The 26,752-nt window shown below is 44.9% G+C and overlaps 2 protein-coding genes across 2 annotated transcripts in view; one reads left to right on the forward strand and one right to left on the reverse strand.

Annotated features, from left to right (window-relative positions):
- Positions 1-4,124, forward strand: part of LOC306795593 (transmembrane protein 178B) — a gene marked incomplete at both ends in the record, with an annotated part of 105,190 nt that extends 101,066 nt beyond the window's left edge. Inside the window, 2 exons of the mRNA XM_079294147.1 lie at positions 2,177-2,314; positions 3,874-4,124. Coding sequence (XP_079150273.1) covers positions 2,177-2,314; positions 3,874-4,124 — 389 coding nt within the window. The remainder of the gene's footprint in view (positions 1-2,176; positions 2,315-3,873) is intronic.
- An 8,200-nt stretch (positions 4,125-12,324) lies between these two features.
- irak3 (interleukin-1 receptor-associated kinase 3) lies at positions 12,325-25,697 on the reverse strand. The gene is made up of 11 exons (XM_079294069.1): positions 25,298-25,697; positions 24,643-24,834; positions 22,982-23,136; positions 22,720-22,784; positions 22,519-22,633; positions 21,530-21,648; positions 17,002-17,167; positions 16,000-16,062; positions 15,733-15,900; positions 14,725-15,067; positions 12,325-12,523 (listed from the first exon to the last, which is right to left on the reverse strand). Exons 1-11 carry the CDS (start codon positions 25,398-25,400, stop codon positions 12,390-12,392), a joined length of 1,623 nt encoding a protein of 540 aa, XP_079150195.1. The 5' UTR covers positions 25,401-25,697; the 3' UTR covers positions 12,325-12,389.
- Positions 25,698-26,752: the final 1,055 nt, after the last annotated feature.

Genomic DNA, 26,752 nt, shown 5'->3' on the forward strand with positions numbered 1-26,752 from the left:
TGCATAGAGACGGATTCACATTCCTGAGTCAATTTGTGATGTTGGGATCTGGGGGCATGTTTGGTAATCAGCAAGTATGAAAATGAAATTAGTGACATTAATACAATTATTAATATTAATATCAAGTTCAAGATTATCAACAAATATTAATTAGAACAGGGACCAATAACCAAAATAAATGAAGTCTAAATGTCAACGATCAAAGTACTGTTCCACATTCAGAGAGCACAGGCCACATGTCCAGCTACTATCACAACACACATGCACACATTAATACAGAACACTGCTCTGTGTACAACAACACGGATCAAATCAATGATCATTAAACAAACTACAACTACAATACAATACAAGTCTACTATGTCAAATCAACAAACAATCACGTGGTGAGTGTGCGTGTGTGTGTGTGTGTGTGTGTGTGTGTGCGTGTGTGTGCGTGTGTAAGGGGGAAGAAGTGAGAGCAAAAGAAAAATGGCGGCCGCGAACTCATAAGTGATTTCGCCACGCGAGACTACAAAAAATGGGGGAGGTGAGAGAAAACTACAAAGATGGCGGATGTAGTCTTGTATGTGCTTATGCTATGCGAAACTACAAAAAAAGCGGTGTTTAATGGAGTAATCTGGCACACAATAGAGGCTGCGTTTACACACCACTGAGATAAGCAAAACAGCACAAGCTATATGTGTGTGAGTATGTGCGTATCAATATGCATTGAATGTGTTGTAACTCTGTTGTGTTGTTCGTTCTGTACACATGACATCGATCACACTTCTGTCCATCCTGAGAGAGGATCCTCCTCTGTTCTCTCTCTAAGGGCTCTCCCTCTTTTCTCCCCGTTCGAGGTTTGTTTGGGGGAGTTCTTCCTGTTCTGATGTGAGGGTCAAAGGTCAGAGGATGTCGTACGTGTACAGATTGTGAAGCCCTCTGAGACAAATATGTAATGTGTGATTTTGGGCTTTATAAAATAAATTCAATTGAAATTGAAATTGAATTGTCAGTTGAACAATAAGGAAAAGGAGACAGCCAAAGCAAGGCAGATCCTCACCACCGCAGTAAAATACAACAAGTGTTGCACAGAAGCCCGACTAGCACGGCTCGATAATGTTCGACAGTTAATCCCACTGGAAAGGCTCACATGTTCTCCGAGGAGACAGAGATGGGTTCTTCTCTGTTTCGAACCCTGTTATGGATTTTATTGGAGAGGAATATGCCAAAATCATACCAAGAGGTTTTGCAACCGTGGGATCCAAGTGACTCGGTGAAGGAAGAAAGTCCACAATATTTAGTTTGTCACTGTGTGCGACTGTCTGAATGGTTGGCCGCCATGTTGTATGTAATTCATGTGGAGGACAATATTTGGCACATAAAATGTGTGGGCTGAAAAGTGGATGTGTGTAGGAGGGAGGTATTAGTAACTTGGGGTTCCGGGGGACGCCCAGGGAGCTAGGTTCACAATATTCATTGGTATCTGAAGAAGGATGATGATCTATGTTTGTGTTTGTTGTTGTTGTTTGTATTTTTGTGTCCGGGATCGGTTGTTTGTGTGGTTGGCAGGTATGTTGCGTGCTGTTCTGTTTGTGAGTGGCATGTCACACGTAACCTGTGTAAACTGAAAATAAAAAGATTGAAAGAAAGAAAGAAGAGATTCCTTCTGACTTGTAAGGACAGTGGCTCAGTGGGAGGGCAGGGTCGGCGGTTCGATCCCCGGCTCCGCTAGTCAATGTCCATGTGTCCTTGGGCAAGACAATTAACCCCAAATTGCTCCCGCAGGCTGTTCTTGTGGTGTGTGAATGTGTGTTCTGTTGTTGATGGGCAGGTGGCACCTTGCATGGTAGCCCTGTCATCAGTGTATGAATGGGTGAATTAATGAACTATGACATGTAGTGTTAAAGTGCTTTCAGTAGTCGGAAGACTAGAAACGCGGGATGTGTGGAGCTGGTTTTGTGTCAGTTGAAAGTGTCCAAATGCATTCTGTAGAACTCTCATTAGAACTCGACCAGCTGACTCTCATTGCTGGTCTTTATGGTCTGGAGGGGATGTTCTGCTGTATTTCTGCTGGCAGGAAGTGTAAGAAGCTGTGTGTGTCATGTCTTCTGTGTTCACGGCTGAAGTATCCTGCTCAGGTCAGTGTTGACTTGTTACTCTAGTGAGCATTTCTCCTTCTGTGTTTCCTCAGACTTGCGGCGAATGACGGCAGGTTTCATGGGCATGGCGGTCGCCATCATCCTGTTTGGATGGATGATTGGCGTGCTCGGCTGCTGCTGGGACAGAGGCCTCATGCAGTATGTGGCCGGCCTCCTCTTCCTCATGGGAGGTGAGTCACACACACACACACACACACACACACACGCTGATATGCTGTGTGCAGCACAGCTCTGAATTGGCAGGAGACAACACACTCAATTATGAGTTAGATTCGTGCTGTGCCCCACAGTTAATACAATGAAAAGGCAATTATGTTGCAGTAAAGGCACAATAAATAGGCTCGGTCAGTCTGCAGTGGCTAAATCAGCGCAAATCAGCCAACAAGGTAACAGCGCTCCCAAAATGAGGCCAAATCGAGCTGCATCTTCAACCGCTTCTAACAAACAGTCCAAAGTCAAACGTTCACTCAGATGGGATAAAGTGGATTATTGAAACATAGAGCAGACGTGTTCTCCTTTTAATCTGCTGGCTGTTTGCCCATACGTAGTGTCGTGGTAATGGTCCGGAATCACTGTTTCATTCAAAGATTACCCAGCGAGAGATCCAGCAGAGAGACACCTTTCTCTACCAACGACACGCAGCCAGGAAGTGAAAGTCCTTTCCTTTGAATGCAGAGACCACATCAGGTGATGGTCTAGTAGAGCATGGATCCACAACTTGATGGACCTGGAACTTCAATGGTTGAATTATCAGTACAAACAATAGCACACTTCACTGAGAAATGTAAAGCTACCAGGGTTACATCTTGACCAACACAGTGAGTGAAGGTTTTGTTTTGGTCACTGCCAAGACAAAAGGAACATTTTCTGTAACTTTGATTGAACTTTGGTCTCAAACTCTCTTTTCTCCCGTGAACTGAATAGTGCAACACCATGAAGACCTGCAAGGAGAGAATATCTGATCGTGTGTGCCACTGTCTCTGTTTGTATCTATGATGACAGGCTTTTCATCTTCAACTACTGAGGCCAATTGGAACACGTGGCTCTATCGAGCTGTGACTGTCAGCCTGGCTCCAGTGCTGGAGGGAAACCTTGGGTTCTTATTATTTGTCTCTATTAATGATGAGTAATAGGCTGCTCTGGCATTATAGAGGGCCTTGCATTCTGTAAGACTATCTATAGACTATAGACTATCTTGAGCGAAATTCATCCACATTGGTAGAACACAAGATGCTCCACAATAGTTTTTGTGATGTGTCCTTCAATGAGCATGTTTTAGGGTTGTACAATGACACTAACTTCCTTTGTCTTCAGAGCGGCAACACAGTCGAGTGTCATTCTCAGTGAGTTTGACTAAAATTTGAATGTTCTGATTTGAATACATATGAAACACCACTGGGAAGCTACAGAATAATATAAAACCTCAAAACACCAAAAGATAACTGACGTGCGCTGTAAGGTGAGGGGAAGATGGTTGTATTGGTTACGGAAAAGGTCAACACTGACTTGAAAACACAAGCTGGCATGTTTCATAATGAACCAGAACCTTCCCTAACTGTAACCAAGTGCTTCAGCAGCCTGAATGTGCTGTCAAAGTTCTGTGCTTTGAATATTCAACAACAGCCTGACTCCTCTTCATGAACTCTTAGGATGTCCTCGCATGGCAGGATGTGACCATTGACAGGTTTGATGTATTTTTCTCCTTCAACACCCTGTTCTGTTTTTGCAGGAACCTTCTGCATCATCTCCCTATGCACCTGTGTTGCCGGCATCAACTTTGAGCTTTCCCGGTACCCTCGGGACCTATTCGGCCTAACTGACGACATCGGCCACGGCTATGGCTGGTCTATGTTCTGCGCCTGGGGAGGCCTCGGGCTCACCCTCATCGCTGGCTTCTTCTGCACCCTGGCTCCCTCTGTCCAGCCGATAACCCAATCCACCTGCCCCAAGTCCCGACAGGAGAACGGCACTGTCTGCTAAAGCTGGCAGCTGTTAAAGACCAACTGAAACCACAGATTGACAACAAACAAACAGAAAAACTGTTCCTTATTTCCATCCGTTTGCTCATCTCCAGCCTCTCCTGGATACAGATTTTTTATTTGTGTGTGTGTGTTTAAAAATGCGTGTCTTGATGATCTGCTATCTTGAAAAAAAACCCTGAAGAACGAAAGAAATATTATCAAAAATATGAAGTTATGCTTGTTTTGTTGTTGTGGAATCTTGAAGGAAGGTTTCGAAGGTAATACTTCAAGACACTGAAGACATTTTGTATTGGTTCCACCAAGAGGTGCTCTACACCTCTAAAGGAGATGGACAAACATTCTCAGACTAAGAAGTTCCATTAACTAGTCTACTGTGATTGTGGAGAACTCTATGACTCAGCAGTTTTGGAGGGAAACCATGTAACTTACTGGGCTTGGATCATGTTTTGTGGCTATCTGTTGACTTTCAGTACTCCAGCTTCAGAGTGGGACATGCGGGCAGTGAGGAGATCCAGGACCTCCACTGTACATTATTGTACAGAATATTCCACAGAAGTGACGACCAGGAACTTTTATGTTGGACCATTTTCATTCTGGTGTAGGTGCATTCCATTCTGTCTGATGATCCCATCTGGCATTTAACATTTTATACATGCATCCTCTTTCCTTTTCCTTTTTACTGAACCTTTCATGTCGACTGAGTATGCGTACAGAGTAGGGGTGTAACGATACGCGTTTTCGTATTGAACCGTTCGGTACGAGGCTCACGGTTCGGTACGCATGACGAACCGAATACGTTTGAATAAAAAAAAAACAACCTGGTTTATTTAACCAGGTAGTCCCATTGAGATTAAAAATCTCTTTTGCAAGATGTAAGTAACAATACAAGATGTAAGTAACAATACTACATCACATTAAGGAGCAGTTTTAGTTTTTTATGCTTATGTGTTGCTAAGAAGACACCCCAGAAGATGAGTCACTCAGGTATAGTTCCATCATTGTTCAAAGTCAAAGAATAACTTCATGATGTTAGTTGTAATGAATAAATGTATTTTAAAATCAAGTACATTTCTCTGCATTTATAGTTTTCTACTGTACCGAAACGTACCGAACCGTGGCTCCACTGTATCGTACCGAACCCAACCGTGGATTTTGTGAACCATTACACCCCTAGTACAGAGCAAGTGTTTGTTCGATTTCTTTCTGTTCTGGTCATAGAGGTAAATGTGTGTGTGTGTGTGTGTGTGTGTGTGTGTGTGTGTGTGTGTGTGTGTGTGTGTGTGTGTGTGTGTGTGTGTGTGTGTGTGTGTGTGTGTGTGTGTGTGTGCGTGAGTGTGTGTGAGTCGAGGGGCTATTTTGTAGTCTCCATGAAAAAAAGATATCTTGAAAACCACAGTATAGCTGATCCAAAAACAAAACCTGAACTGGGATCTGTTCAAGAATAATTCCTGCTAATTACAATTTGGGTCCTTTTTTCCAGGCCCTCGTCTTGGAAAGAGAAATCTGGATGCGCTGTCTGGATGTGCTGTCTGTGGCTTGTAAAGATTCTGGATTAGATTTGGGAGTCTCAACCTTTTTTTGGATCTGGGGACTGGCAAGCAAGTCAGCAGCAGTCTTGCAGACCAGTGGCGTGTGTTCAGGAACAACTGTCAGAAAATGCCTTTGTTCCAAATATTGCCGGTGGACGATGCATAAAGTGCCAGTATGAGATGTTCACCCATACGTTTGTAGAGCTCTTGCAACATGGTTGAGGTTAGAAACTCGTGGGTAACCATCTCGACACGACCGCCAGTATGCTTCATCCCAACTGCTTGTCAGGTGGTCAGACAACATCAGAAACACACTCCACACATTTCTAATGTTGAACGTGGGAGGCTGGTGTCTGACCATTCCTGTAACGTTCCAAAACACGACATTCACACCTACTTCAAGCTCTTTAGCTTTTGATGGAACAAGACTGTCCCCATATTTCAACGATTAACACTTTTTATTTCCGAACTGGAAGTCACCATATTTGGACAAGAGGGTGGAGCCGGGGAGGAGTAAGGCGGGCGAGGCCAGGGGCATTAGCATAACAATTGCACCTTCAATGAAAACCACTCACCCTTTGACATCCAGCTATACCCAACCAGAGACCAGCAGGGGGAGGAGATATAACTCAGTCTGTGTTTTTAACAATGATGTCATTGTTCTCTGGGGACAGCTGACGATCAGAGCTTCAATTTCTCAATATCTGGGGATCATGTTCTACCCAAGCCAGTCATCATAGAGTCATTCCTCTGAGCCTTGGAACAGGCTTCTTAGACTAGACCAGAGCATAAGTGACAGATAATAAACTGTGTCAATAAGCCAACACATTTATACAACAACATCATTTTATACAATAATAAAGTCATCAACAGTTTTAAAGCCCTTTGCTGAGATATCTGGTAACGGTAAAGATGAGCATCATGAAACACAGAGGGGGAGAGGAGGTGTGGAGCAAGAAGGTGTTCCTAACAGACTTTAACCTAAAGTTCTACATGGGCCTGCCCTGGTTAAGCCTGACTGACTGACACATTTTAGACCCAAACTTGACTTGACCCAAGACTAATATGCTACAGGTTCTGGGGAAAAAAGAACATTTTAAGGTACTGTTTCTGTCTGACCTCCACAATCTTGATGTGACAGTGCTGTATATTTATATATATATATTAATATATATATATATATATATATATATATATATATATATATAAATATACATAACAACATTTCATCAGAATGAGTGAATCGATTGTCAATACTCAGTTGAAAGAGAGAAATGTCTCTAAATGTTTCTAAATCACATTTGAAACCTGACCCAAGACTGGAGCTTTAAGTAACAATATGCCCCAGACCTGGATGGGAACCCTTTACGTTCAGCATGAAGTCAAAGTCAGAACTCATAAAAGCTGAGTTAGCAGGGAAGCACAGGCATGGACATCCCGGAGACAGCTCAGACAGACGGGTTGGACCAGGACTCGCCCAAACAGCAGGACTCACTTCCTGCTGTAAACGCACTAACTTCAGCGAACGATGAAGAACCACAGACCAGAGCTGAAGGGGTTTTAGGACAGAGATACTGAAGCTTCCATTGTGGACGGATGGTAAAAACATAAGTCATCCATCAACCTTTAACATCAGTGATGTGTCTGTTGACTGAACATATAAAAATATGAGTAAAAAAGGAAATGTTCAACTGTGGAATGTAAAATCCCAACACAATAAAGCTCATTGGTGTGTTTACTGATGCTGCTGGTTGTGGTGACTGTTGGTGAATAGAAGTGAGGAGGAAGATTAAAGGGACACAGAGTTTCTGGTATATAGTTTGCACAAAATAAATAGTTAACCACGAATGGAAACATTCCCTCACAAGAGCAAACCTTCATCAACACGGGCAATAGGTGTGTGGACGTTTACCTTGAGATAGCATCTGGTGATATGAATAAAGATCTTCATGTCTATATGCCACTTATGATCAGAAACAGAGCCTGCTTAATGAGTTTAAATCTCATCTCTACGTACACTCAATGCTGTCAGTGTACTTAGCCAATTAGCAAGAGAAGCCTAGCATTGTCAGGCACAGCAAGAGGGTTTCATTGCTCTCGACATCATTGCTGCATCATCAACAAGATAAAGTGAACCGGCCTACACTGAAAGCATTTGAGGTCTGTCCCTTTAAATGCATTTATGGGGAATGTGGCCACAGTAGAAACCAGTAGAGTGGTTTGTCTCAACGGTATGGAAGCACAGGCCCTCCATCTATTTTCTTTCCACTCATCCGGTACAAGTCGCAGGGGCAGCAAGCTTAGCAGGGTATTTCACATGTCCCTCTCCCCTGCAAAACTTTACAGCTCTTCCTTGTCCCAGGCCAGAAGACATATATAGTCCCTCCAGTGTGGTCTCGGTCTACCCTGGGACTCTTACCAGTTGGACTTGCCGAGAAAAAGTCTGAAGGGAGGCGTCCAGGAGGAATCCTGATGCCGAAATCACCAAAGCTAGCCCGCGCTTTGACGCAAAAGATCTCTACGCCCTGTAACCCTGGAGGCCAAGCCCCCACATAAAACACCTTTGACTTTGTGTTGATTACACAGAATTAGCCCTCACTTTGGCGATACAAGATCAGATGGCTCATCGCAACGACCCCCATACTCCCACAGTGACCCCCACAGGCCTTGGTCATAAGCCTTCCCCAAGTCCACAAAACACACAGACTGGAGGCAAAAAGGGGGCAAGTGAGTAAAGAACATCAGTGATCCATCCCAAGTCTGATCCAAATCGTTGGTGTGGATAGCCAAAGAAAGAAAGGTTATTTTTGCCAGGACAATGTGTGTCATCTATGAAAACAGGTGAAACAACAAGAGGGTGAAGTGCACCAGTCCACTACCCTGTGTTCTAAACAGGAGTAAAAGCATCATGCGTTCTTCCAGGTGAGTTTTAACTTACTAACACCTAAATATATGTAGCTCGTGTCTCGAGTTCATGGAGAAATGAAAAAAGAAAACATGAATGCTTTTCGTCCTCTTTAGATCATGGGGTAGTGGTGCACTTGGGCCTCTTGTGGCCAGGATGGGTATTACAACAACAAACACAAAAGATTTCACCTGTTTTCACAATGGAAAAAGAAAATGATGGTACTTAGATAAATCATTGATTCTATTATATCTGTTATATCTGTTATATCTGTATCTGTTATATTTGCCTCTCAGCAGTCCCGCGCCACGGACTGGTTTGCTGATTTGGTTAAACAGGAAAATAAACGTGTGTGACCTGAATAATTCCACTAGAGAGGAGGTAAAACACACTTCATGTTTTCTTATATATTTAATATTTAGTTTGTGTTACAGACCTTAGCTCTTCATTGTAGTCATGTTTAAACATTGTGAAAACATGTTGGATTGTATCAATGTCTTAATCCTCACAAATATTGTCAGGACCTTTTAAAAAAGGGTGTTCAAAGTGTAATCTTTTGGATAATAAAGAGGTACACGATGTACACCGTGTGGTGGGTTGAGCTGGTCTGAGGCACACAGCTTCAAGAATCAATCAATCATCTGGAGTTATAAAAGGAAATGGAAAGAATCCTGTGGGACTCGTTTAATTCAAGAGTTTCCTGCTCCAAATATTTTTATATTACAAATAGATTGATTTAAATATCTAAAAGCTGACACATTCAACACACGAAGACTGAACTAAGACATTTCCTGTCTGAACAGGTACGGATCACTTGATCACAATTAACAGTGCCTGCCCTGAATGTCAGCATCACTCATGCAGTTGAGGCTTTAAGCTGTCATGTAGATCTGGGGCAGCAGGCGAGGTATCAGAAGACAGCTGACAGTGAGCGCCACACGGTGGCACCCGCTGTGCTAAACCTGTCCAATGACCCTCTGGTACAGAGGTTTGGCCAACACGTCTCCTGGGCACACGGTGAATATCAGTGAATACTCAGCAGCATAGAGAGCAAATGTCGAACCCTCAATCATCGTTATACTGCGTAAAAGTGATTGCAATCCTTAAGCACAAATCATAGTTCATGCCCATATCTGCAAGGGTCGGGACACACGTGAACACATCCATGAACCCAGACACCCGATACAGACTTAACAGAATCGTATGTGCATCCATTTTGATGTTGAACCGACCATGTAGTGAAGACTGGTATACAAGAACTAGAAAATGCATTTCCTGCTGAAAATGCATTTCCTGCTGAAAATGCATTTCCTGCTGAAAATGCGTTGGAATGCTGAACCTGCTGTTGCAGTCTGTTTCTGTCCTGTTTGGTGGCCGATCCAAACCACACAGTGATGGAAGAACAGAGAACAGACTGGATGATGGTGGAGTAGAACAGGATCAGCAGCTCCTGAGGCAGGTTGAACTTCCTGAGCCGGCGCAGGAAGCTCAACCTCTGCTGGACTTTTTTCCTGATGGTGTTGATGTTGGGAGCCCACTTCAGGTCCCGGGAGATTGTGGATCCCAGAAACATGAAGGTCTCCACAGCAGACACAGTGTTGTTGTGTATGGTGAGGGGGGGCAGTGTTGGGGGGCTCCTCCTGAAGTCCACTGTCATCTCCACAGTCTTGAGCTTGTTCAGCTCCAGGTTGTTCTGACCACACCAGAGGACCAGCTGTTCAACCTCCCGCCTGTACGCAGACTCATCACCGTCCCTGATGAGGCCGATGACCGTTGTGTCGTCTGCGAACTTCAGGAGTTTGACCGTTGGGTCCTCTGAGGTGCAGTCGTTGGTGTAGAGCACAGGTGTCAAACTCAAGGCCCGCGGGCCGAATCCGGCCCGCCACGTCATTTCATGTGGCCCGCGAATCCGCCAGCAAAAAAACCAAAACGGGTCTGTCTTCTGTGTTATGAGGCGTGTCGGTGATGAAGGATACAATTCACGTCGGCATTTTGACACCAAACACGGAGCTAAATTTAGCCTCCAAGAAAAACATTAAAAGGCAGACTGCAATCACAGCAGAATATATTTACACAGCTACAGCCCAGTGCATGCTGAAGGTATGTGAGCAGAGCTCCGACCAGATACAGACTTTTACAAACGTCAGTGTGTGAAGAAACACCATCGCAGACCGAGTTCATGAACTAGCAGCAATCTAACAACACAGCTAGACGAGCAGGTACTCGTCTTCTTCATTATCTGTTGATGAAAGCACAGACAACACGGATACAGAGCATCTATCCATGTTTATCAGACCTGACTCTCAGTGAGCAGCTCTTGGATGTAGCTGCCATGCAGTATTTCTTGGATGATGGTGTTGAACGTGGAGCTGAAGTCCACAAACAGAACCCTTGCATATGTCCCTGGGGAGTCGAGGTGTTGCAGCATGTAATGCAGTCCCATGTTGACTGCTTCATCCACCGACCGGTTTGCACGGTAGGCAAACTGCAGGGGGTCCAGCCCTGTGATGTTAACAGCATTCCAACGATTCAATTTCCCTTTCTTTTTCAATTTCTTTGATCCTGTAAATTAGCCGATTGAGCATTGCAATTCTCCAACATTGTAAGACTCCCAATGGACAGTTTAACAAAAAGAATCACAAGAGATGAAGCAGAACTAGAGACGCCTTTTTCATTCTTAACGTCATTCTTCGTCTTTAAAACCTGGCTCCTACATTACCCACAATGCAACGTGGCCACTGAAAGTTCACTCAGAGATTCAGATGTGTTTGCTAGCGGCTAGCCACTATGATATAGCCGGTAACTATTTTTAACTTCATTTTACTCTCATTTAGATTTTTAAGAAAGACTGCTCTTTTATTTTGAAAGTAGAGGAGGCGTGTAACAGGATGACCCTTCACTTCCAGGTCAAATATCATTGAATTGACATTTAATAAAAAAACAATGAATTGATCTGCTGTTTGAGTGTATGCTTAAATCATCTTGTGCATGAATCGGATTGTGCTCTTAACAATAAATTGGTGCACGTGCACTCTTATAGCTTAACGTGCAGACTGAGCAGCGATCAGTAGGGTGTAACGGTTCAATACAATACAGTGGTGCCACGGTTCAGTACGTTTTCAATACAGCAAAAAAGGTGAGACTGGTGAGACTCTCAAGGGGGCGTGTCTGAAGAACATAGCTCCTCCCTCTCTAGTGAGGTAACGTGTCGTACAGTCAGCTAGCTTTGTGTCGTCCGTGACGTCCGGCCGTCTGCTGTCAGAGCAGCAGCGGGTGCTTCGGACATTTGATTCTCTGGTTGAGCTTTTGTTTTCTTTTACAAAGCAGGAATTATGGTCTGGAGAAATGGGCTGGAGAAGGAGTAGTGTCACGGGGCTCAATAGCAGTAAGTATCATAAACTTGTGCTTGTCACAGATCTTATGTTCTGCAATACTCCAAACTCTAGTGGAAAAGTCCCATTAGCATTTTGTCAAGAAGAAGAAACATTCCTTTATTAGTCCACAGTGGGGAAATGATTCTCTGCATTTGACCCATCCCTGTGTATATAGAGAGCAGTGGGCTGCCAATGACAGGCGCCCGGGAAGCAGTTAGGGGTTCAGTGTCTTGCTCAGAGACACTTCGACACAGGACACGGTGCAGCCGAGGATCGAACCGGTTGGCGGACAACCCTCTCTACCCAGTAAGCCACGGTCGCCCCAAGGAGCCATTCATTCACAATCATGATCTTTTATTCAGCATCTTTCTAAAAGTTTTGTTTCTTTGTTTTATTAAATATTTGTGTGAATAGAATCAGTATGACTTCAGATCAGCGTAGCTTCATGAAGCAGTCTATTCGTGGTCCGCTGTGGACTGTAGGCTCATCTCAGAGAAGAGCTCCTGCGTGTGAATCAGCCCTCTGTCGTAAAGACTCAGTTTGTTCCTCAGTCTCTCCTTGGCTGGATTGGCCACCACAAGAGATTCAGCTGAAACACACAAAACACAGCAGTTGATTACTTCTAGTAGGCTAACACATGTTATGGGAAAATATGTCATAGTCTTATGCTTTAGGATTAAAGAATGTAAGTTTTAGAAGTGCAGGCACCAAACCTTGTTTATCTTGTTATCTGTTTGTTCCTGTGCATTGTTTCTGTCTTCAAAGACGGAAACACACAGAGGCCTTGATTACGGTATTTCCCTTGATGGGCATCAGCTGAAGGGCATGACCCTCTGCAGGCATATATGATGTGTGATGGTTCACAGGTTCATTCCGTCTCTGCAATACTGTGACTTAACTCTTTGACCAGGTCACAGTGACATCAAAGGACGCATCTGGCTGGGTGTATCCATGGTTTATTGTGGGGCAAACTGATAACAAAGGGATTTGTAAACAGGCCATAAAGTGCCTTCAGGGTATCGTAAAGACAGGACACTGTGCTTCAAAGGAAAACATCTGCCTTGACTGGTTTCCTTCTTCTGTTTATTCTTGTTTGCGAACCAAGATAACAGCATGCTGGCTGGGTATGAATGGCCATGCATTTGAATGTGTCGTCAGAGCACCTCTTACAGATGACGGTGATGTATCTGTGAGACTGTGTTCTCTTTGCTTGCAAGCAAATAAATTGACTATTACAACTTTGATCGTTCATCCAGACTCTGTTTCATTTGACATTGATTTGATAACACTTTGACACTCTTCTCCCGACTATTCATAGAAATATTCCACAACACACACGAAGAGTACAGCTCACCTGTGTTGGGCCCAGGTGCTCTGAGACAAAGACACTGGGCCTGACCTGCAGGCAAGGCTCAGCCTGATGTGGGTAGATAGCATCCAAACCCCCACCAGAAAGGATTTCACACTCACCTGTGAAATCTTCACCCAAATGCAACGCTGGCCTCCCATTGGTCAAGGACCACAGACCCCTGGAGCTCAGCCACCAAACTACAAAGCTCCCGAGCTCACTGAAACAGGGCTTATCCCTCACACCCTGGACGGACTGAGGAAGCACGAACGCAGCGTTGCTGTTTTTAGACGAGACCCTCGTTGAACTGCTTTACGTTCGCTGGACGAAGAGAGACTGAGAAAGGGAGAAGTGGACAATTTGCCTGCAGAAGTGAAGAATACAGATTCTTCAGAGAAAGAGAAGGTCGGATTCTCTTTCTAATCAAGTCGATATATGCCGGTTACAAGGTTCTGCAGAGAGAATTTATTGAGCAACGCTTGGAGCCGAGTGACGGACCGACCGATTGGTTGAGAAATCATCTCACAGTAATGCTGCGTTCACACCAAACGCGTCGAAAATTCAACGCGCCCCTGGACGCGCCGGAGAGGGGGCGTGGCTTATCGCCTGAAATCCGTTCAACTGTCCGGAAACTAAACGCCGTCATGTCTGGTTCATAGTATTGTTCAGAGGAGCTCCGTGGATTGTATCGAGCTGTATTCACTGTGTCTAGCAAGCCACACGTTGCTGTTTACTACAGCTGTAGGAACACAAAATAAACTGATTTGGCTGTGATTCAACGGCAATAAACCGACAAAAAGGGACTCCGAAATAACTACGTAATGATGCCGATTTGTAGGCGACTTGTCTTCTCAATGGAGCTCTGATGGATCGGTGCTAGGCTATGCTAACATCGTAGCAGCTCCACCAGCACTCAATAACGTCACGTAGACGTAAATACGGCAGCGTCTATTCATTGTTTGTACCGTATGGTTTACACACACACATGTATACACATAGTTTGGTCCGGTCTCTGTTGATATGAGGTATCGTAGAGCTCTGGGTGAACACAGACGGCTACAGGATTTATTTCCTGATTCAACAACGGCAGAAAGTCAGTGATGACAGGGGGAGCAACTCAACGCTGATAGGCGCGCCACAGCGTCACGCCAATATTTCGCAGCAGTTTAAAAATTTCTACTCACGTGATGGACGTCATACGTTGTCTGAGCTCCCCCCCCCCCCCCCCACACACACACACACACTCCATCTTACCCCCGTCTGTTGATTTTAGATAGCGTGCTCTTGAATGTATAGTTGTTGTTAGTTTAGATATTAGTTGACTAGATCATTATTATTGGAACGTAATCAACTCTTTAAAGCTTTAAAGAGCAGCTGTCTGTGATTACTTTGTGCATGTATTAATAGTATCTGATCTGTGGTCTACCGCTCCGTGTACTCACTCTGAGGGCCGTCTGTGCTGTCGCTGGTGAAGCCGTTGGCCCTGCAGTCCTCGCAGGTTAGACTGCCGGCCTCAGCAAGGCAGCTGCACTGCACGGGCCAGCTGCTGTACAGGTCCGCCGCCCCCCCGAGCTCACTCAGATAAGTCACCTCCGACTGGCTGCATTCACGCGGCCCCGCCTGCATCGGAGAAGCGGGGGGGCCGCGCTGCTCGTCATGCTCTACGGGAATGGAGGGCGGGGGGCTCGGCTCGGCATCAGAAGGGTCTCTGTCGTCCAGGCTGTGGGGTTGGTCGGCGGGGGGGCAGCTAGGTGGAGGAAGCAGCTTGCTCAATGCAAGAAGTACCTGAAGACAGTTGAGATTGATAGTAGTTATCTTATCCACAGTCACTTAAATATGACGGCGTATTAGGACCTCTGTGGGGAAAACAAAAGAAAATGACAGAACCGGGGGGGGGGGGGGGGGGGGGGGGTAATATTAAGAGGTAAAAAGAGATGCAAGTTGTACATTTTTAAACAACAAGATCAAGTACGCATGTTGCTTTATTATGCAAAAGATAAAAAATAATAAATGAGTATATGTATCTTTCAAGACCAATAGGAAATCTTTAGGATTTATCTGATAAAATAAACCGGTTACGTTCATGTAAGAACACAGAAGAGAACATGTTTATGTGCCTCCCAGGACCTTTGGCCCACAGCGTCTGGAGTTATCGCGGTCCGCAGGTTTTTTTTTCTTGCAAGTTTCTGATGTTAATATTCAAAGTTTGTTGTAGTTTTTTCTCCTAAATGTACGACTTCACGCTGAATACTACCCCACTCCACAGTTCTGTCATTTTTATTATGTATTTACCTACAACGGCCTTAATAAGCAGTCACAACAAAAGTGATTATAGCAGCATGAAAGAAAGCCACAAGAAGCATCGGCGAGTCATAGAGCTCAGCTTGTGGGCCTTTGAGCGGAGGATATCTAGCGGACCTAAAGGTGAAGAATGAACTGGTGTTGCTCACATTCTCCATGCTCGGTCTGCTGCGGTGGTGGCTGGCGGCGCAGTCCAAGGCCAGACGCAGAAGGTCGAGGGCCACGGCCGTTGGCCACCGGCCGGCCGCCTCATCCAAGAACTGCAGACAAGAGTCCACAGCGCCGCTGTCCTCCACCTCGCTCACAAGCAGGTCTCTCTGGCAGAGCAGACAGAGCAGACAGCACAGTGGATCATCAAGCCTTTATCTGAAGGTCACACAGCCCACCCTAACCCATGACCTTTAGAGCGGACTCACCAGGGGGCTTTGTTTCACTACGTCCTCTGTGACCGTCCGTCCTGTTACTGTTTCCATTACAACCTGAGAGCAAACAGACTGTCATCAATGGCAAGAAATGATGTTTCCATCAGAGATCATATCCTTCATCACAGTAAGATCTACTGTCTACTTCGTCCTACATACAATATTACTCTTTTGTAGATGTCGTAGACTACATAAGAACTGAACGTGACGCACCCGTTGGTTTGTGGAATGCGGTTTTGAAGCCTTGAGGTTGGCAATTTGGCCGAAGCCATCTTGTTTTTCTACAACCAGTGAACAGGAAGTGACCATATATGGACTGAGGAGGAGTGACGTAGAGACGCCGTATACGTCTCTGGTGTCGACCTGTCAATCAGCGTGTAGCCCCGCCCTAAAGCATCCCCTGCTTTATGGTCTGTTGACTCTAAATGGACCATAATGTACTAAATGAACATCATGCTGTATTGAAGAAGACTTGAAACTAGAGATTGAGACATAAACTCATGTTTACAATGTTTACTGAGGGAATAAATCAAGAGGGAAGTAGAGTCATTTTCTCATAGACTTCTATACAACCAGAGGAGTCGCCCCCTGGTGGACACTAGAGAGAATGTTATACTTTTTACTCCACTAGATGTATTTGATGCAATGGTTACTAATTATTTTCAAAATAAGAGTTTGTATTTATATATTATGAAAGATGTAATACAGAATATAACAATATAATACGACTGAAGTTGTTCAAACAAGCTTCCATGTAATGTATCTGTGATGTAATCAAGTGGAATCGTATACACAATGATATAACAGGAGACCATTCTGCCTTATGTGTACTTTTACTTTTGATACTTGATGTGCTTTTGTTGCGGATAACTCTTTTACCGAAGTAAAATGTTGATTGTTGTACTAAAACTTGCAACTGAGAGTTCCTATGCAACGACCCGATGAACACACGCGATGAAGAAAGTGCAGCGAAGCTCATGATCTTGTTACAATCACCATTCCGAAGCTGTAAACATCCAGGCTGACGGACAGCTTGCTGTCTCGGATGTACTCCTCAGAGAGGTATCCCAGGCTGTTCTGATTGGCTGAATGAGGACGGAGACGAGCCAACCCAAAGTCGGACAGCTTGGGCTGCAGGGCGTCGTCCAGGAGTATGTTAGCACTGTGCAGAGACAGCAGAGACACAGGACAGATGAAAGGCAGCAGACAGTGGAGCTCCACCACGCTGCTATTATTCTATAATCCCTACGTATAGCATTAGCTTTCAACTGAATAGGACAGTGTGTGTGTGTGTGTGTGTGTGTGTGTGTGTGGGGTGTGTGTGTGTCTGTGGGGGGGGGTGTGTGTGTGTGTGTGTGGGGGGGGTGTGTGTGTGTGTGGGGGGTGTGTGTGTGTGTGGGGGGGGTGTGTGTGTGTGTGTGGGGGGTGTGTGTGTGGGTGGGGGGTGTGTGTGTGTGTGGGGGGGGGGGTGTGTGTGTGTGTGGGGGGGGTGTGTGTGTGTGTGTGGGGTGTGTGTGTGTGTGTGTGTGTGGGGGGGGGGGTGTGTGTGTGTGTGTGTGTGTGGGGTGTGTGTGGGGTGTGTGTGTGTGTGTGTGGGGGGGTGTGTGTGTGTGTGGGGTGTGTGTGTGGGGGGTGTGTGTGTGGGGTGTGTGTGTGTGTGTGTGGGGGGGGGGGTGTGTGTGTGTGTGGGGGGTGTGTGGGGGTGTGTGTGTGTGTGTGTGGGGTGTGTGTGGGGTGTGTGTGTGTGTGGGGGTGTGTGTGTGTGTGGGGGGTGTGTATGTGTGTGTGGGGGGGGGGGGTGTGTGTGGGGTGTGGTGTGTGTGTGTGGGGGGTGTGTGTGTGTGTGTGTGTGTGTGGGGGGGGGGGGGTGTGTGTGGGGTGTGGTGTGTGTGTGTGTGGGGTGTGGGGTGTGTGGTGTGTGTGTGTGTGGGGTGTGTGTGTGGGGTGTGTGGTGTGTGTGTGTGTGTGGGGGGGGGGGGGGCCTACTTCAGGCACCCTTGCTCGGACCGCACCCATCGTTTAACTTGACCTACGTCTTGATCTCAACTACACCATGAAAAGTTTCGTGCCGGCATCTTACACGGCTGTTACGTTCTCATGTTGACTTCTTCTGTGGTAGTTTCAGCTGCAGCAGGAGCCTCCAGGATCCCATGGAGCCATGATGACTTGCACGCCATCTAGATTGTCACTATGTCTCGAGAGTCCGCGAGAACCGGGGGATCACATATCTCACAAAAACCCATCTCGGCAGGCTTCAAGTCATTTGTTTGTCTCCGGTAAACCAGAGCACGGACCAATCAGCGTCCTGTGAGGAGCTGCTGGCAGCTAGGGGCGTGGTTTCCGCTGGGGGCGTGGCTTCAGCTAGGGGCTTCAGTGTGTGTGAGACGACACAGAGAGGCGACTGTTGGTTCTAGCCTCTCCGTGTTAGGAGAAGAAGAACTTCTCCTAACACGGACTCAATTTCATTGACAGATCGCTCATCCTACCAAATATATTTTGAAAGTGCCTGCCCTTTTCCAAACAGTTTCCAAAGAAGACTTCCCAGATGCTTCTGTGTAACACCAGCTGGTGGTTCAGGTTATCACACACAGACTCAGAAGGTGAAGACAATACCAGATGTCGTGGCTGGAAATAACAAAGACACGAATGGCAATAAATAGTATTGGTTGTGGACACAGGAGGCTAAAGACGCCCTGCAGGACTGCTTTGAGTCGACGGACTGGGATGTGCTGTGTGGACCACATGGGGAGGACCTCAACAGCATGACGGACTCTATCACTGAATACATTACATTCTGTGAACACACCACCATACCATCCCGGACTGTACGCTGCTTCCCCAACAACAAGCCATGGATCACCAGTGACCTGAAAGCTCTCCTTAATAAGAAGAAAGCAGCCTTCAGGTCTGGGGACAGGGACGAGCTCAGCAGAGTACAGCACAACCTGAAGGTGAAGCTCAAGGACAAGGACTCCTACAGGAGGAAGCTGGAGGCCAAACTCCAGCAGAACAACGTGAGGGAGGTGTGGACGGGATGAAGCCGATTACTGGCTTCAATGATGATGGACCACGCCATCATCTACCTGCTGCCCGAGCTCAGTCGCACCTGGACCTTCCAGAATCACTTCCTTTGATTTCTTCAGTGCATTCAACACCATCCAGCCAGTGCTGCTGAGTGAGAAGCTGCGGGAAGTGGGGGTGAACGCGTCCACCATCTCCTGGATCACTGACTACCTCACAGGCAGACCACAGTTTGTCCGACTGGGCCGTGTGCTGTCTGATACGGTGGTCAGTGATATTGGAGCCCCACAGGGAACTGTTCTGTCTCCCTTCCTGTTCACCTTCTACACCACTGACTTCCAGGACAACTCTGAGTCATGCCATCTGCAGAAGTTGAAACTATTATCCATATTGGATAACCCGGACCACCCTCTCCACCACCTCCACCAGACTGATGCACTTCCTCCACCAGACTGATGCAGCTCTGCTGTCACAAGGACCGATACAGGAGGACATTCCTGCTATAAGACTCTATCATAAATCACCTCTGGCCAGATCATTGACATGGCTAGAACACTGAGACACTGTTGTTTGTTTGGATACATCTTTGCACTGTTGTTTAGTTAGTTCATTTAGTATTATTCTTTTTTTTATTTTTTTATTTTTTTATTTTTTATTGAAAGACACGAGACAATATTAAGACAATACATAGACATAACAACAAGAGGATAACAAGAACAGTGGAATAAAAGCCAGCAAATATCATATAGTCAGTGTGTGTGTATGTGTGCGTGTGTGAGAATGTCCTTGAGCCTTTCGAGATGGAGGAAAAAAAAATATATATATATATAATAATAATAATTTAAAAAACCAAACCAAAAAAAAAAAATGAAAAAATGAAAAACAGGTAAGTATGTGTGCATATGGATGTTCATGTATGTATGTACGTGGGTTTCAATTGGTTGTCCGGCAACAAAAACAAAACAGAAAACAATGGTAAAAAAATACACAAAGAAAAAATATATATACACCGGTATATATACTATACATATTTCAATATTAATAGAATGGGTGGTGTCACGTTTTCAGAAACATGGTGAGGGATGACCAGGTGGAATGGTGTTCTGTTGTATTGTATATGATGGATGAGGTTAGATTTTCCATTGAAATATATTCTGTCATTAAGTTTCTCCAGTGTGCGATGTGTGTGTTATTCCTTGATTTCCAGTTCATGAGGATCATTTTCTTGGCGATAGTTTGGGCCACAAGGAGTAATTTGCGGTTTGTTTTACTCAGATGTATTGTTGAGATGTCTCCTAGTAAGCACAGTGAAGGGGACAAAGGGACGAGGCAGCCCAGGAAGACAGACAGTGACTCACTTATTTCTTCCCAAAAGTGATGAACTGGTGTGCAGTGCCAGGTGGCGTGAACAAAGCTATCCGGGCTGCTTTGAGTGCAATGTGACAGATATCTGACGTGAATCCCATTTGAAACATGTTTTGCCCGGTGTAATGAATTCTGTGAAGTATTCTAAACTGTATTAGTTGTAAATTGGCATTTTTAGTCATGAAGTAGATGTTATTGCAGATTTGGTTCCAGAAATCAGCATCAGGAGTGATGGACAGGTCTGATTCCCATTTTCTTGATGGTATGGATGATGTTTTGTCAGACTGTGATATTACTCTACATATTTTTGAGATTAACTTTTTTGAAGAGGGGATATTAATTAATTCTGAGGTTGAGGGGGGCAGTTCTAGGTTAGTGGCCTTAATGTTAAGTTTGGATTGAACGGATGATTTGAGTTGCAGATATTCCAAACATTGATTGCTCCTGATGCCGTACTTCTGAACCAAGTGAGGGAATGAAACCATGGTGTTATTATTGAAGATGTGTTTCAGATGAGTGATGCCTTTAGCGGACCATGTGTGGAGATTTAGAGGTGTCTTGTGACTTAGAAAATCAGGATTGTTCCATATGGGAGTCACATTTGAAGGTGCAAAAGTGATGTTCGTGATTTTGTGGAATTTCCACCAGGCTGTCAGAGTTTCTGCTGTTGTTAGTATGTTGAAACAAGGATGGCGTTTGATAGATTGGCTTAAAAATGGTAAGTATTTAGTATTATTCTATTGTATTGGATATATTGTGCATCTTTATGTTTCATATGTTCTACTCTGTTAGTTCTGATTTACCTGCATCTATAAATGCTGCTGTAGTGAAACAATGTCGCCTTGATGAATAAAGTAACATCTATCTCTTGTAATAGTTCTTCTGCATGTAGTTGCATTGCTGGCAGGTATACATGATTGCCTTGTTAACAATTACGTAATCACCTCTCTTGGTGTAATATATTGCAGTCAATCTCTCCTGCTTTCCTTCCAACATGGATCTTTCTGATCCTTCCAGTCTTAGCCGGATATGATATTTGATATTTCCCTTGAAGCGAGTGTTCGTTCTGTAAAGTGTTGAAAGTGACGATGTCCTCTTCAGAGACACACCAGACAGGCTGTAGTTCTTCATCTCGTACCTGGAAATGTTGCCACAGATCACCGGGCTGCTCTGAGCTGTGTGGAGGTGATGCAAGGCCTTTGCACTTCCCTTAATGATGGCGAGGCGCTGCTGCCAGGAGAGGGGGGGCTCTCCGTCCTGTACAGTGACAACACAACATTTCAAATATGACACAAAAGAATATGCAAGATGGTTTACCATTCAAGGCATTTAGTGTAACGCGGTAATTAAACCCCCAACAGCAAAACATTTAACCAACTCCACCTGGCAACGTTGAGTCACATGTAGGTATGTTTACAGCACACAAACGTGGTAAATACCGGTTTGTGGCTGGAATAACTACACGCTTCTATATCCAATAATTGTGTTTACATGACATAACATGTTCCTACTTACAAAGTACAGACTCTGCCTCGGTCACATTGCAGATTGCATCTTAAATCCACATCCCATTGGGCTGTGGATTAGACACAATCTGCCCATTACATGGGACATACTGCAATGCTGGTAAGCAAGGCATTTATTTATATCTAACTTTAGGAAAACTGATACAGAAAAGATATAGACTTTTTGTGCAATCTGAGATATTAACATTTGCCTATATCAGTAAAAAAAAGATTATTTCGGTAACCAAATTAAGTCAATTTATATATATATATATATATGTATATATATATATATATACACTATTTTACTTTTAATTTAAAATGTCATAGTAAAAGAAGCAAACTCAAATGTTGTTCAAGGACATAGAAAGTACACTTTGCTACTTTTTCTCATTATAAAATTGTTATATTCATGTTCTTAAGTTTCAATTATATATTCTTTCAAAACAAAAGCCTCTGTTAACTCCTGCAAAAGCAGAAGTTGTATCCCACTCGTTCACTTCCTGTTTTCTGAAATTGAAAGTGTTACCGAGCAACTACCTTTCTCTGGCTGGAAAACAAGTGACACACAGACTGACCTCACGTTCACAGCGCAGGGTGAGCAACATGCTGATAGAACTACCTGATGGTGCAGTCTGTGGCAGAGCGACCCGTTGGGCAGGTAAGGATAGAGCAGACAGTAGCGGCCCTCGTCAGAGAAACAGCACAACGGGTCTAAGATGTTTGGATGTCGGTACCTGGAACACATCACCCCGTTTGATATTGAGCACACTCCATCACATGCATATAGAAAGGTACTATGAGAGCCAGTGTTGACACGTACAGATGATGAATTTCCATTTCTTTCATGAAGACGTCCCACAGCTTCTTCCATGACGACATGTTTGTCTGGAAAATGATGGATCAGGAAACAGTCATTTCAGTCTACCGCTGCCTCCAAACTCCATCTGCTGCAGCTGATCCACTGACTGTGGAGAGGTAGCTCACACAACCTCACATCCAAACCATCCCTTTCATTTGAAATTGTGACATTTGTATAAGCATATTTCCCAAACTGTCAGAAGAGTGTGAGAATTAACAATCACCTGTTTAAAAAGCTTCACCGCCACCTTCTTACTTCCCATCTGCGCTCTGTAGACATCAGAGAAGTGTCCCTCTGCAATTCTCATGTCATGATGAAAACCCCTGGTTCCATCGATGACGTCTTGGAAAGTGATTGCAGGCGGCTGACTGTCTCCGACTGGAACAGAGACGGAGCAGCATGAACCCTAACATTGCTTTATTTATGCTAATTCACACATGGCAAGTCAAAATTCAACGCAATCAATGTATGACTTCAATGAACATGAACATGTTTACATGCTTTATTGTAAAAAACACTTTATTTTTCTCATACTGTGTGCCTGTCTCTTTAAGCCCCCACGTCACTGCAGCTTGAGGACTCACTATGAGCATTATGCTATTTCACATAATAGACAACACATTACAGTGTCAGTTCAAAAAATATGATTGTTTTTTATAAGACATAATCTTGTTCTGTACATAATAATAATGTCGTCAGTGTGATCAGCTGTGAAATTGTGTATTGTCACACCAAATAGGCTGCTGACATTCACACACCGTAGGCACAGCTACGGGAGCAATTTGGGCTTAAGTGTCTTGCCTGACTAGTGGAGCCGGGATCAAACCGCCGATCCTCTGATTGAAGGACGACCCTGCTCTACCACTGAGTTCCATTACATTTTTGTAATGTGAACTGTGAGACCACAGTACACATTACATTTTTTACACAATTTACAAATTGACATTTCTAGAGACTCCGCTCTTAGGGCTGGGCGGTATGACCAAAAATGCATATCACGGTATTTTGTAAGATTCTGGCGGTTTCACGGTATTTTTTTTCCGCGTTAAAGCATTAATTATTTAACGCCGAAAAGAAATGGCCAACCGGTCAGCGAGCAGTGAATAGCTGTTTACTTCACCTACATTCCCCTGGATCCTAAGTCCCTCCATGTACAGCTTCTTATCACCCTCTAACAACGTACATTTATGACAAATACAACACATATTACGGTAATCAGCGTTGCATATGTGTCTGACCTAAACACCTTTTGTTGTTCAGTCTTTGTTCATCCTGCATCGCTCTTTTCTGTTCTTTAATGTAAGGTTACTGCTGCGACAGAGCCTCTCCCAGCTGTTAGCAGACTGTTCGCGAGCTTTACCCAGCATGCAGTTCGGCGGAGAAATTTTATAAATGTACAATTATTCGTGTTACAAATGGTTTATGTGTCACAAACTGTTGTGTCGTGGTGTTTTGCCCTGTTAAAGAGCGTTAGTCGTGAGTTATTAACTGTTGTTATAAAGTTATGACCATGACTTTCCCTCTCAATACACTTAAGACAACTAGCTCCGACCGCAGCGCTCTCAGCCGCGAACAATATATTGTGCTGCCTGTTGAAGAGCGACAGAAGTTGTTTCGGCTGTGCACCGGTATGATGGTATATGAACAATTCATATCGTACGGGAAATTAAAACTGGGATACCGGTTGACCGGTATACCGCCCAGCCCTACCGCTACTCCTTGAATCCACTCAACCTGGAGCTTTAAATAGCATACACAGCGTGCAGGAAGTTATGCATCAATTGAGTTTACTGGATCAATAACTCAACACTTGCGTTATGAAGATCTTTTGAATGTGGTCTGCAGATACATGAGGAAATGCTGGTTGATTTGTTTGTAACTGACCTGACTGAGCTGGACCCTGGAGGAGCTGCAGGGCCCTGTGGTGGCCCATGTCCTGCAGCACCTTCAGCAGGTCCTGCACCCTTGGATTCTCCTGAGCCCAGGACCACAGCAGCTCCCACGTGGGACTCCGGCCCGCTGCCTCCACGCGCTCCAACATGCGAACCTCTAACATGCTGGGGAGGACTCGGACAGCTGGAGGCCGAGACAGAAGATGGACACGGAGAGTGTCAGTGGATGCAAATAAAGAATACGAACGCGGGTTCATCCAAGCATCTCCTCTACACTCCTACTATACTCTATCACAGCAGCTCGTCTATGTGGATGACTTGAAGTTGCTCAAGTCTTTTAACCAATCAATGAAGTGAGCATGCTATATGCAACATACAGAAGCCTTAAGGGCATGTGTATAGCAGTTTCAATTGATTACTGTAACTACATGTGTATCAATAACAGGCCATATTCTAATATTTAAAGATCGGTTATTGTAGTTCCTTATTATTTCAAAGGATGTGAACAGACAGACAGGTTCCTGTTATCACAGCATCGGGTCAACAGTTAGAGAGTTGGATCAGTGTTATGTGGCTGCGGTAGGTAGACCCGTATCTCCATTACTCAACCCAGATCTCACACCAGAAAGACAAGAACTCTTCCTCACCCAGTGCGCGCCAGCCGAGCCTGTCATCTCCACTGTCCAGGATTTTACACAGTCTCTGGGCGACCACCGGGGGGACATCGTAAAGGAACGTGGACGGGTCCATCTGAACGGGAGCCCGTCGATCCGCGGAGCCGTCAGTCAGTGGAGCCGTCGATCCGCGGAGCCGTCAGTCAGCGGAGCCGTCAGCGGAGCGGCAGTAACGTCAGTAGTCGAGTGTCTCAAATACGGAAATCCCCCGCGCCCGTGCGTGCCACTGACGAAGTCATTGTTCAGTGAGTCAACAGACGGACTCATACTTTACCCCATGACTTTGTACGGTGGAAAGAGGTAGAAGTACATGAGACTACTCATTACAGAAGAGACCCGACTTACAAATAAATATCCCCTGAAGTAGCGTCAAAGATCCTCTCCAGCGAAGATGACGCGCGGAGCTGCGGCCAGTGGCGGACTCGAGCTGTTTGAGGGCAGGGGCACTACAATAAAAGGGTACCAGCAGCAGACAGCGTTCATGGGGAGCACTGCATCATGTCTTCCTATTGAAAAGCCAACCACAGAGCACTATGTCATATTATCTCCATTAACGGAGCCCTAGAGGGCACAGCATTGTGTTTTCTCTCCTGGAGGATGTGTTGGAATGCAGCGTATTGATCTGTGATCCTAAGAATCCCCCCTCCCGCTTCAGCATGCATGTAGACCACATGTGTCAAACTCAAGGCCCGCGGGCCGAATCCGGCCCGCCACGTCATTTTATGTGGCCCGCGAATCCGCCAGCAAAAAAAAAAAATAAAAATAAATAAAAGATTTTTTTTTTGGAAAAATAATTAAAAGTTAGACTTGAAAATAAAAGTATCCCCATGGTCGAAATGATGACATAGCATGTTGTCTGTGTACTGACACAGATATCACAACAGGTGGACAGGAGAGGCAACAGCCCGTAAAGCGGTTTTCCAACGATTGAAAAAGATCGACAAATAATCACAAAATGTCCACGAAGAGAAAAATTGACGCAAAGGGAAGAAAATGTAATGAAAGATGGGAAAGTGAATACATGTTTGTGCTTCAAGGAGAACAACGGGTCTGTCTTCTGTGTTATGAGGCGTGTCGGTGATGAAGGATACAATTCACGTCGGCATTTTGACACCAAACACGGAGCTAAATTTAGCCTCCAAGAAAAACATCAAACTGTCCAAGAATTAAAAGGCAGACTGCAATCACAGCAGAATATATTTACACAAGCTACAGCCCAGTGCATGCTGAAGGTATGTGAGCAGAGCTCCGACCAGATACAGACTTTTACAAATGTCAGTTTGTGAAGAAACACCATCGCAGACCGAGTTGATGAACTAGCAGCAATCTAACAACACAGCTAGCTAAGAGACGAGCAGGTACTTGTGTTTGTAATGAACTGTTGATGAAGCACAGACAACACGGATACATCATCTATCCATGTTCATC

Source organism: Melanostigma gelatinosum (assembly GCF_949748355.1).
Source record: "Melanostigma gelatinosum genome assembly, chromosome: 22".
Lineage (NCBI taxonomy): Eukaryota > Metazoa > Chordata > Actinopteri > Perciformes > Zoarcidae > Melanostigma > Melanostigma gelatinosum.

Excerpts from the sequence above, each read along its gene's own strand:
- irak3 (XM_079294069.1), bottom strand. The coding sequence starts at position 25,400 with ATGGACCCGTCCACGTTCCTTTACGATGTCCCCCCGGTGGTCGCCCAG. Across the intron at positions 22,634-22,719 it reads GAAATGGAAATTCATCATCT|GTACCGACATCCAAACATCT; the intron begins GTACGTGTCAAC and ends GATGTGTTCCAG. Across the intron at positions 17,168-21,529 it reads ATCTGTGGCAACATTTCCAG|TGCTAACATACTCCTGGACG; the intron begins GTACGAGATGAA and ends GTCTCTGCACAG.